The sequence below is a fragment of the Podarcis vaucheri genome (assembly GCF_965113315.1).
Source record: "Podarcis vaucheri genome assembly, chromosome: 8".
Taxonomy (NCBI): domain Eukaryota; kingdom Metazoa; phylum Chordata; class Lepidosauria; order Squamata; family Lacertidae; genus Podarcis; species Podarcis vaucheri.
The window spans coordinates 94,009,345-94,021,523 of record NC_138766.1 but is presented as its reverse complement, the minus strand read 5'-3'; the positions used below and the strand labels follow the sequence as shown (position 1 = coordinate 94,021,523).

The 12,179-nt window shown below is 50.2% G+C and overlaps 1 protein-coding gene across 1 annotated transcript; it reads left to right on the top strand.

Moving 5' to 3' along the window:
* Positions 1-341: 341 nt before the first annotated feature.
* LOC309539437 (uncharacterized protein) lies at positions 342-10,746 on the top strand. The gene is made up of 3 exons (XM_082235700.1): positions 342-646; positions 5,029-6,041; positions 9,674-10,746. The coding sequence occupies exons 1-3, from the start codon at positions 442-444 to the stop codon at positions 10,142-10,144; spliced, it is 1,689 nt and encodes a 562-aa protein (XP_082091826.1). The 5' UTR covers positions 342-441; the 3' UTR covers positions 10,145-10,746.
* Positions 10,747-12,179: the final 1,433 nt, after the last annotated feature.

The window sequence follows — 12,179 nt, the reverse complement described above, 5'->3', positions numbered from 1 at the left end:
TGGAGCCCGTTCGCAACCAGAGGTACCACTGTACTGTTTGGGTTGCATTCAGTATGTGCGCAACCTCGCAAACACACATCGCCGCAACCCAGAAATGGCCAGAAAAGGGACAGGGGCAGAATGAGACGTCGGACGATTGGGCTGCCTTTCTGTTCTTCTTCCAACTCCTCCATGCTCCCATTTCAAGCCCTCCTCAACACCCTTTGCCAAAGCCAGGCAGCTGACTCTGGCGGTCATTCCACCATGCGCCTACCCCTCTCCAAAGAATGCAGCTCTGGCGGAGTGTTGTGCAGAAGAACCACGCATGACAGCGCACTGACATCACAGTGGGAAGACTCTACCAACCTGGGCTGGGACGGAGGACGTGCTCGGTTTGCCCAGCTCTCGGTGCAACCAGCCTTGACCTCGTGGCTGAGTGCCAGGACTTCTTGGTGCTCCCACATGGCCCAGACCGGGTGTCCCTGGGCCGGCCGGTCTCCAAACGCCTGCAGGAGCAGCGGGGACCACAGGCGGCCAGAGCAGACCAGGCGGTTTTCTCACCACACAGAGGAGGAGGAGGACGACTGGGAGACTGACCAGGACTACATCAACAATGCCAGCAGGCCGTGGGGAGATCGTGAGATTTCGACGGCCTCCATTATATCTGGTAAGCCCAAGAAGAGCTTCGCCCGACTAGTCCGGCATCTCGTTCTCACAGTGGCCAAGCAGATACCTGTGAGACGCACACAAACAAGACTCGAACACAAGAGCAACGCTCCCCTCCTCTGGTTTGCCTCCGACCGTGGAGGCAGAGCAGAGGCGTCCTGGCTAGGAACCATCGATAGCCCTCTCCTCCTCCAGGAATTTGTCCAATCCTCTTTTTAAAGCTATCTAGGTTGGTGGATATCAGTACCTCCTGAGGAAGGGAGTTCCAGAGGTTAACGGTCTTGAATCTTCCAATATTCAGCTTCATGGGAAGTCCACAAGTTCTAATGTCATAAGAGAGGGAGAAAAACTGTTCTCTACCCACTTCCCCCCATGCCATGACATTCCCAAGTTTATACCCAGCCAGATGGGCAAAGTATAAATTGTTGTTGTTGTTGTTGTTGTTGTTGTTGTTGTTGACTTCTGATAATAATAATTTTTTATTTATACCCCGCCCTTCCCGGTTCAGAAAACCGTGCTCAGGGCGGCTAACAACAAATTAATCGATGCAACAAAAAGCAGCATAAAATACAGTATAAAACGTGAATAACAATAAATTCAGAATTCAAAAATCAATTTAGGGGGGAAATCCATCCAATAAACATTAGATGATCACCAGGGCTAGCTGGCTAAATTAGTCCTATTTGGGACAGTGAGGAGACCAGGGGAGAATGAGCTGTGGGATCCCAGAGCGGGTAATCTTCATAAAAAGAGGAGAGGGAGGGAAGGAAGGGGAATAAAAGATCAGGCCAGGTTCAAATTGAAAGCCAGGCGGAATAGCTCTGTCTTACAGGCCCTGCGGAAGGAAGTTAAATCCTGCAGGGCCCTGGTCTCATGGGACAGAGCGTTCCACCAGGTGGGAGCCACCACTGAGAAGGCCCTGGCGCTGGGGGAGGATAGTCTGACTTCCTTAGGGCACAGGACCTCTAAACTTCTATTATGTTGCTTCTACTCATGTTTTCTCTATTTTTTTTTAAAAAAAATCATTTTCATTTGATTTTACAAATGCAAATCAATTACAATACCAAATGCATATCCATAAAATGAGTTTTTTTCTGAATCTCACGACTTCCCCCCATCCACAACATGGGTCCTATTGTCAACATTTCCAACTGCATATTTATTTCATAGTCTCTATTTTGTACCTACTCATATATATTATCCATAATATTTGTTACATTACAAGTGGTATTAAAATCCTGCTCATGTTTTCATCTGCTTACAGTGGCCTCCTAAATCAATTATAAACTTTCCCCATTCTTTCTTGAATTTCTTGTCTTCTTGGTCTCTTGAGTTTCGCAGTCAGTTTTGCCATTTCAGCATAGTCTAACAGCTTAATTTGCCATTCCTCTCTGGCAGGGACTGTTTCTTCCTTCCATCTCTGGGCTACTGTTACCACGTACATAAAAAGTCTTTTCTCTTCCTTTGGGATGTTGTTGTTGTTGTTTTTAGTCATTTAGTTGTGTCCGCCTCTTCGTGACCCCCTGGACCAGAGCACGGCAGGCCCTCCTGTCTTCCACTGCCTCCCGCAGTTTGGTCCAACTCATGCTGGCAGCTTCGAGAACACTGTCCCACCATCTCGTCCTCCGTCGTCCCCTTCTCCTTGCGCCCTCCATCTTTCCCAACATCAGGGTCTTTTCCAGGGAGTCTTCTCTTCTCATGAGGTGGCCAAAGTCTTGGAGCCTCGGCTTCAGGATCTGTCCTTCCGGTGAGCACTCAGGGCTGATTTCCTTCAGAATGGATCGGTTTGATCTTCTTGCAGTCCATGGGACTCTCCAGAGTCTCTTCCAGCACCATAATTGAAAAGCATCAATTCTTCGGCAATCAACCTTCTTGATGGTCCAGCTCTCACTTCCATACATCACTACTGGGAAAACCAGAGCTTTAACTATACGGACCTTTCTTGGCAAGGTGACGTCTCTGCTTTTTAAGATGCTGTCTAGGTTTGTCATTGCTTTTCTCCCCAGAAGCAGGCGTCTTTTATTTTCGTGACTGCTGTCACCATCTGCAGTGATCACGGAGCCCAACTTTGGGATAGTTTCTCTAAACTGTTAAGTCCCAAACACTGCAACCTTTCCTCTTGGCCCTCTTCTGAACTTTTTCCAGTTCTTTTTGAGTGGAGGTGCCCAGAACCGTGCAAGGTATTCCAAATGTGCTCACGCCATGGATTTCTATAATGGCATTACAATAAGGTTGCCATATTTTTTTCAATGAATCCGGGGACACTTTTCAACTTCAATGAATTTTGTATGGGGAATGATTTGTAAATCTGGGCACTGTCCCCGGGAAACGGGGACGTCTGGTAACCTTACATTACGATATTGGCAGTTTTATTTTCAATTCCTTTCCTAAACACTGAGGGCCTTCTGGCGGTTCCCTCACTGCGAGAAGCCAAGTTACAGGGAACCAGGCAGAGGGCCTTCTCAGTGGTGGCGCCCACCCTGTGGAATGCCCTCCCATCATATGTCAAAGAGAAGAACAACTACCAGACTTTTAGAAGACATCTGAAGGCAGCCCTGTTTAGGGAAGCTTTTAATGTTTAACAGACTATTGTATTTTAATATTCTGTTGAAAGCTGCCCAGAGTGGCTGGAGAGACCCAGCAAGATGGGCGGAGTATAAATAAATTATTATTATTATTATTATTATTATTATTATTATTATTATTATTATTATTATATTATTATTATTATTATTATTATTATTAACCTAGTGAAGAAGGAAGCCATAAACATGAACTGGAAGGACTTTGGGAAGGAAAAGCAGTTGCTGCCCCAAGTTGTTGGGCTTTGCTGCATTTATTTTGAATTATAGCTCCCAGTAGCCCCAAAGGGCAGATTCAGACAAGGAATGGATTCATGACATCCATTCTAAGTGGTGTGTCTTGGACTTGTTAGATGCAGAGGAAGAGGAGAGGATCCAGCTGGGGAACCCCAAAGGGAAGAAGGCTCAGAACCCAGGGAGTGGTGGTGGTACAACCATGAGTAGTCAGAGGGAGAAGGGGGAGAAGACTAGAAGGAGGAGGTGTCAGAAACGTGGTGAGAAGGGAGAGTTTGTGGCAGAGAGCAGTCCAGATTCAGAGGCAGAAGCTGAAGCAGGAGAGGAGGGAGGTCAAGAGGCCGAGATGAGTCAGGCTGGTGAAGAATCATGGGTGTCCTACTGCGAAAAGCTCCCCTCCAACCTTGTCTCCCAGAACCAGAAGAGGCATGAAGTGGGCGGAACCAGGCAGGCGCAGTCTCCAATTGCTTGGAAAAAGCCCTGGGGAGGTAGGGCAGAGCTGTCAACTTTTCCCTTTTCTTGTGGGGAATCCTATTCGGAATAAGGGAATTTCCCTTAAAAAAAGGGAAAAGTTGACAGCTATGGAGGTAGGGACCTTTGGTCTCAGAAACTGGTCCATAGGGCAAGACCGACCTGGGACGAGCTGCTGTGCTCCTCAGGCCTGACACGAGACCAAGTCTGTGCAGGTCGTGTTCTTTGTAAGAAAGGGTTAACTCCAACGTGCACAGTGTGATTTATTGCTGGCTCCTCCTGTCACTTAGTCTTCTACCACCCTAATGCCTTCCAGATGCTTGGGAGGGACTACAGTGGTACCTCGGGCTGCAAACAGGATCCGTTCGAGAGCCCCGTTCACATCCTGAATAGAACGTAAGACGCATCTGCGTTTCGCCACTTCCGCGCATACGCATAATGTCATTTTGACCGTCTGTGCATGCGTGAGTGGTGAAACCCGGAAGTAACATGCTCCGTTACTTCCAGGTCGTGGCGGAGCGCAACACGAAAATACCTATCCTGAAGCATATTTATCCCGAGGTATGACTGTATAGGGACGTGGGTGGCGCTGTGGGTTAAACCGCAGAGCCTAGGACTTGCCGATCAGAAGGTCGGCGGTTCGAATCCCCGCAATGGGGTTAGCTCCCGTTGCTCAGTCCCTGCTCCTGCCAACCTAGCAGTTCGAAAGCACATCAAAGTGCAAGTAGCTAAATAGGTACCGCTCCGGTGGGAAGGTAAACGGCATTTCCGTGCGCTGCTCTGGTTTGCCAGAAGCAGCTTAGTCATGCTGTCCACATGACCCGGAAGCTGTACGCCGGCTCCCTCAGCCAGTAAAGCAAGATGAGCGCCACAACCCCAGAGTCGGCCACGACTGGACCTAATGGTCAGGGGTCCCTTTACCTTTACCTATGACTGTACAGTTCTCACCAGCCCCAGCCAAGCTGTCCAGGCTGAGGCTGATGGGTATTGTAGTCTAAAACATCTGGAAGACTCCCAGTTGTGTAAAGAAGATGTACAAGGAGGCCGTGAATCGGAGACACTTTTTCACTGTCTTTCCGGTTTCACTTCTCTTTAGAGCTCTCTAGATCCATCCGAGAATGCAGCCTCGGAAAGCCGAACCCGCCCAGAAGGACGGATCACGCCGATTGCCAAAGCCACCTCCGGGGTTGTAAGGATCCGGTGCGGAAACGCCCGAAGGATCCTGAGGGGCATCAGCCGCCTCCGTGCCCGCACGTGCGATCTTCGCCCAGCCTGGGTATAGAGAGGGCATCCCTGTTCAACCACAACGCTGCAGAGAAACTGGACACTTTCTTATCCCAGAAGCTGAAAGCCTGGGCCGGTGGCTCAGCCCGCCCGTCCGACCCCTGCGAGGACCTGGGGACCCTGCAGGAAGACCCCACAGACCCCAGCGGGCCCTGGAGGGACGCCAGGAAGGAACACGTCGGCCCTGAGCGAAACTGCAGGAGGCAGGATCACAGCCACGCAACCCAAGGAAGAGGAGATGCCGCCCATGCCCACGGCTGCCAGCCATGTCCTCGGCCCCTCCGGCACTGTCTCACTGGCAAAGGCGGGGCGTCGGAGCGCGTCTATTGGCGGCAGGAGAGCAGCAGGCCCTCCACAGCCGTCAGCAGCTCAGCACGGATCCTGCCTCGCTGCAGAATCAGCCACGTCCAGAGCTGCACGGCCTGCCAAGCGTTTAACAGGGACACACCAGCGGGCATGGAGACGCTCCAGGAGAACGGCTGGAGTCTGCCGGAAGGCAAGGAGAGAGCGGGTTTGAGTGCCCCCCGCCAGAGGGAAAGGACGGGGCCTCCTTGCCGGCGGCAGGTGCCAGACCGGTTTTTGAAAGTTCAGCAGTGGCTGGAGGAGACGCCGGCCGAAGACCCTCCGTCCCACCAAAGGCAACAGGGGCGTGGGGCTGGGCATCGGGGCAGCCCAGGCACTGTGGGGTGGCCACCTGCGTACGGATCACTGGATCAGAAGGAAAGGGATTCTTGGGGAGAGGCAGGAGGCTGTCCAAGTCTGGACCCCACAGCTGACCTCCGGCACAGAATGAAGAGCCATCAGGAAGAGGATCCCACGCATCAGGTGAGGGGGCAGAGGGAAGGGCTGGGGAATAATAATAATAATAATAATAATAATAATAATAATAATAATAATAATAATAATAATAATAATTTTATTATTTATATGCCGCCCATCTGACTGGGCTGCCCCGGACACTCTGGGCAACTTCCAGCAAAATATTAAGACCACAGTTAAACATCTACCAGCTCCATCTGGTATGCAGAATGAGACCCTCCCTGCCCGCTGTCTGTCTCACCAGAGTAGTGCATGCTCTGGTTATCACTCGCTTGGACTACTGCAATACGCTCTACGTGGGGCTACCTTTGAAGGTGACCCGGAAACTGCAATTAATCCAGAATGCGGCAGCCAGACTGGTGACTGGGAGCGGCCGCCAAGACCACATAACACCGGTCCTAAAAGACCTACATTGGCTCCCAGTACGTTTCCAAGCACAATTCAAAGCGTTGGTGCTGACCTTGAAAGCCCTAAAAGGCCTCAAAGGCCCAGTATACCTGAAGGAGCGTCTCCACCCCCATTGTTCAGCCCAGACACTGAGGTCCAGCGCCGAGGGCCTTCTGGCGGTTCCCTCATTGCGAGAAGCCAAGTTACAGGGAACCAGGCAGAGGGCCTTCTCGGTGGTGGCGCCCGCCCTATGGAACGCCCTCCCACCAGATGTCAAAGAGAAATACAACTACCTGACATTTAGAAGACATCTGAAGGCAGCCCTGTTCAGGGAAGTGTTTAATGTGTGACATTTTAATGTATTTTTAATCTTTTCTGGAAGCTGCCCAGAGTGGCTGGGGAAACCCAGCCAGATGCATGGGGTACAAATAAATTATTATTATTATTATTATTATTATTATTATTATTAATCACACATTAAAAACTTCTGTACAGATGTCTTCCAAAAGTCAAAGAGTTGTTTATCTCCTTTACATCTGATGGGAGGGTGTTCTTTTTTTATTATTATTCAGATTTCACAAAAAATTTATAACAAACACAGCAACACAAACAAACACAAAACTAAACAAAAACGTGTATAATTTCAAATCCTTATTTTCGTATAACTTATTTCCCAGACTCCCCCATACCTCCCCTTACTGCATTCTAATTTCAAACTTTTTTTCAGCAAATTCTTACTCTCAGTCTTCTCAGATTTATAACCTCCTTTCTTCTTTTTAGTCTTAATCTTTACAGCTGTAAACCCCTTAATTTATAAAACCAGCGCCATTCTAGCACTGATGGGAGGGTGTTCCCCAGGGCAGATGCTATGGGGCTTCCCCAGATATAGTTGGACTACAAACAACTCCCATAAGAGGCTGCCGAATCAGGATTTGCACATCTGTCCCTGGACAAATTCTGTCCCCGGAATGTCCCCCCGGTTTGCAAATCTGTCCCCAGGAAATGTGGCAGCGGCAGACTCAGCAGCCCGGAGCCAGCCTTGTAGCGCAGTTGGCTCTGGCTGGCTTTAGGAGCTGCCCGCTGCTGCCGCCACTGCCAAGGGAGAACCAGGGATGTCCGGCGTACAGATCTCCTGCCCCCTTCCCTCTTTGTTTTGACAGATCAGGGGCGGCTCAGGAGTCGCGGGCGGGCGGCTGTTGCCCAGGAGGGGCGCAAGGCGCACGGTTTCTCTGCCAGGCAAGGTGCAAACCCCTTCTTTTGCACCCTGCGAAACATAAATGCACAGAGGTTTTTTTAAAACTGGGCAACAGCCGCCCACCCGCAACTCCTGAGCCTCCCCGATCAGTCAAAACGAGGAACAGGGCAGGAGATCGGGGAAGGCTCGGGAGTCACGGGCACGTGGATGTTGCCCAGTTTTTAAAAAAACTTTGTGCATTTATGTTTCACAGGGTGCAAAAGAAGGGCTTTGCACCTTTATACAATATGCATGTTTGCCTGGGCCCAGGGTTTTTTGCCTTTCCATCCCCACTACTGACTCCCTGTTGCTACTCAGCTTAAAAAGGGGGAAAAAATATGTGTCCCCAGATTCATTGAAAAAAATCTGGTAACCATACCCTAAACCAGGGGTCTGCAACCTTTAAGACAAAAAGAGCCACTTGGACCCGTTTCCGAAGAAAAAAAAACTGGGAGCCGCAAAACTCGTCATTATAAAAATAACTTTTTTGTCACTTTTTACTATTATTTCTTTGTTTGACCCCTCAGAATTACTCCTCCTCATAGGAGGATTAAATTAACAAGTTAACTTTTTGTGTGTGTGTGTTCTTCACTCCTCTTCAAAACAGTGACCAGCGTACATGCCCCCTTTCAATGCAGTGACCAGCGTACATGCCCCTTACAATGTAGCGGGCGGACGGGAAGGTGACGTCGGGACGGTGCGTGACTAACGCACGCACCACCCCCATGCGATGTCACAGCCAGCACAGCGCCCGCCACAGTGGGGAGTGTCGGGGTGCACAATGCGCCTCCTCCCCTAGCTAGTATCTGCCCCGGAGCTGCGGCAAAGGTGTAAAAGAGCCACATGCGGCTCCGGAGCCGCAGGTTGCAGGTCCCTGCCCTAAACTCACTGAGCCTCCGCTTCCTGTCCTTCTGCCTTTCCCCTCCTGCACAGAACAAAAGAAATTACTGTGAAAATCCCTGAAACAAGAACTAATCGACTATAGAATCACAAAAATCATTCTTTAACATCAGCAGTCAGGAGCGCTTCAGCCCTGTTTTTGAGTGTTTGAAACTTAAAACCTCAATTTCTTAATAGGGTTATGTTTAAAACTTTTTTGAGTTTCTGCCCTGTTTTTTTGAGTTTGTTTGAAACTTTAAAACCTCAATTTCTTATCACTACTGCTTGATTCTCTTAAATAGGGCTATGTTTAAAACTTGTCACTGAGCTTTTCATACCTTCTTTGTAAACTCGAGGAAGCATTTTCAGCCCTGCTCTTGAGCTTGTTTGATATCACTTCAAATCTTATAATTTCTTTATTTCCTTCTGAGGAAACTGATAGGCTCAGTGAAACGAGTTTTGTAGCCTGCACCTCGTTAAGTCTTTGTTTAATTGAAACATACCGGGGTTTTTTGCACCATAACACTCACTTTTTTCCTCCTAGAAAGTAAGGGGAAATGTCTGTGCGTGTTATGGAGGGAATGCCTACGGGTGGCATGCCTACGGATTTTCCTCCTCTAAAAACTACGTGCGTGTTATGGTCGGGTGCGTGTTATAGAGCGAAAAATACGGTACTCAGAGTCGCAAAGTGATTTTCCTGCTCTTTATTCAGCTCATAGTGGTGAGGAGGAATGAATGGAAGTCCCCTCACAGTATCTGCTTTATATACATTATTTACACAATGGGCTGCACGTGATTGGCTAATTCCAGAATTCTACTGTAAGCCAATCAGGTTGTGGATTCACTTCTATCTGCAGCAGGATTGGGTGGTTCCTGCCAACCAATCATACCGCTGCATTGTTCTAGGACCAATCAGACTGCTGCATTTTGGATCCTATTGTTCTAGGACCAATCAGACTGCTGCAGTTTGGATCCTATTCAACTCAGTACATAACATTAATTCTAGTTTATTTTTTGATTTTTGTTATTCTGTAGTCGATTACTTCTCGTTTCAGGGATTTGCACGGTAATTTCTTTAGTTCTGGGTAATTTCTTGGGTCTCTGACTGTCTTTTTCCCATTGGTTTCCCCTCCAGCAGGCTTCCGGGCTCCACGCCTGCGACGACGCCAGCACCTCTCCCGCCACGTGCTCCTGCCTCTTCTGCGAGCAGCAGAGGCCCCGCGCCACGCTGGTCTCCGGCAAGAAAAAGCCGGACCCCTCCGCGGAGGAGGTGGCCGTGCAACTCCAGGCGGAGAACCGGATCCCCCGCATCGTGGAGGCTTTCGAGCGCCGTTCGCTGAGGGAGGCCAAGATCGTGGAGAGGGAGAAGGCGTACCTGTCTGCCCGGCAGAGGGAGCTGGAGAAGCGGGCAAGGGCGGGCAAGGCCAGGCGAGGCCACCACCAGGCCAGCGGTGCCAGGGCAAGGAAGCCCCATGCCAAGGAAGAGGAGCAGACGCCGCGTGAGGAGCCCAGGCCCCGGGCAGTGCCAGAGGGGCCCTCAAAGCGCCTCCAGGCGAGGGAGCGAACGGCCAAGCCCAGTTTCATGGACAGACTGCGAGGGCACTACTAGATCCGTCGGCTCAAGAAGCCCAGGGACTGGACGGGAGGAAAGCCTGCGGCGATGTGGCCGAGGGAACCACGGCGTGGACGAGGCTCCGAAAGGCGGTGGCCCCGACGCCAGCAGGGGCTGTTCCTCTGCAAAGGCAGGACAGGGACAGGTGGCAGAACAGGAAGCTGGCATGCCCTGGCGCTGCCCGTGGGAAGGGCGTGCTAAACGTAGGGAGCGTGCTTCTGCCTCTTCGCCAGCCCAGGGGTCTCTGCCGTGGGTCTGGTGCTGGAGACTGTGCCCAAAGTTGCCACGCCAAAGGGATCTCTGAGAAGACAGAGCGATGGGCCAAGGGGTTGCAGGTGACGCTCTGGGCACAGCTGCAATGGGAGGCAGGGAGGGGGCAGCAAGGTGAAGCAGTATCCTGGCCAGTAGGTAGGTTTTCCCAGCGGCTCCCGGGCCCCATGCCTAAAGGATGCTTGCTTGCACGCAACATGGGATATTTGCCACTGGGTGGGAGCAGGTCCAATGGCCTGTTCCACGGAAGCCACGGAGCGCGTGTGATGCAATTCAAACTGGTGTGTTAGTATGAATAAATCATGGCTGTGATGCAGCTGTGACAACGAGATGATGTGTCCCTTGCTTGATTGACGAAAGGTAGGAAGGAAGATGTGTGGGGAGGGGGTTAGGGGAGAGTGGGACCTCTTGTGGGGACACACCTTGCTCATTCTGGGGTAGTTGGTCTACCTTGGGGCCCCTCGTTGCGCTCAACTCTCACCTGCGGCTCCCAGAGGCTGTCCGCAGGTGACAGAGGCCACACCCCAGGAAACCAATAGAAAAAAGACGGAACTGAGAAATTGCACAAAACAAATGAAATACAGTGGTACCTCGGGTTACAGATGCTTCAGGTTACGTACACTTCAGCTTACAGGCTCCGCTAACCCAGAAATAGTACCTCGGGTTAAGAACTTTGCTTCAGGATGAGAACAGAAATCGTGCTCCGGCGGCAGCAGGAGGCCCTATTAGTTAAAGTGGTGCTTCAGGTTAAGAATAGTTTCAGCTTAAGAACGGACCTCCGGAACGAATTAAGTACTTAACCCGAGGTACCACTGTACCTTGAAAATCCCTGAAACAAGAAGTAATCGACTATAAATATTGTCTTGTGGAAATCAACTAAATAATAAAAATCAAAAAGCTTATTAGAAAAACCTAAAATAGAACAAAGCCTTAATGGGATGCCGGCTACAAAGCTCGTTCCACTGAACTATTCCGTTTCCTCAGAAGGAAGCAGAAAAATCATAAACTTTAAATGACCAAAATTCAAACAAGGGAAGAACCCCAAGAGTTCTGACGTATTATAATCGAAGTTCAGCCTAGGTAAAGCAAAGCACAGTAATAAAGGATTGACAACAGGCTCCGGCAGATGAAGCAGACAAGACCAAGAGGGGGTCCAGTGGTCAAGAAGGTGGTTTCTGCACGTTCTGTAAAGGGAAGTGAGGGGCAGGTGGGGCTCATCCACCTGGGAGGGGAGCCCATCTAGGAGAAGGAAATCTCTGACCTAATAATAATAATAATAATAATTTATTATTTATACCTCGCCCATCTGGCTGGGTCTCCCCAGCCACTCTGGGCGGCTTCCAACAAAATATTAAAAATGCAATAAAGCATCAAACATTAAAAGCTTCCCTAAACAGGGCTGCCTTCAGGTGTCTTCTAAATGTCAGGTAGTTGTATTTCTTTTTGACATCTGGTGGGAGGGCGTTCCACAGGGCGGGTGCCACCACCGAGAAGGCCCTGTGCCTGGTTCCCTGTAACTTCGCTTCTCACAGGGAGGCAACCACCAGAAGGCCCTCGGAGCTGGACCTCAGTGTCCGGGTGGAACGATGGGGCTGGAGACACTCCTATCCTACCCTAAGCTCCCTATGTGGGGAATATATTTGGGGAAAGAAAAGGCTAAGGAGTAAACCCTACTCAAATTGGGAGGGGAGTCCCTAAGGCGGTTGGGTGGTGCCTTGTACGCCTCCTTCCGGCAGCCCAGCTGGTGCCAAACGTCTCGTTC

What these genes read in the sequence shown, in the direction of transcription:
- LOC309539437 (XM_082235700.1), top strand. Translation starts at nt 442, where the DNA reads ATGGCCCAGACCGGGTGTCCCTGGGCCGGCCGGTCTCCAAACGCCTGC. An exon ending in GACGGCCTCCATTATATCTG is followed by an intron (nt 647 to 5,028) that starts GTAAGCCCAAGA and finishes ACTTCTCTTTAG; the next exon opens with AGCTCTCTAGATCCATCCGA. An exon ending in AAGAGGATCCCACGCATCAG is followed by an intron (nt 6,042 to 9,673) that starts GTGAGGGGGCAG and finishes CCCCTCCAGCAG; the next exon opens with GCTTCCGGGCTCCACGCCTG.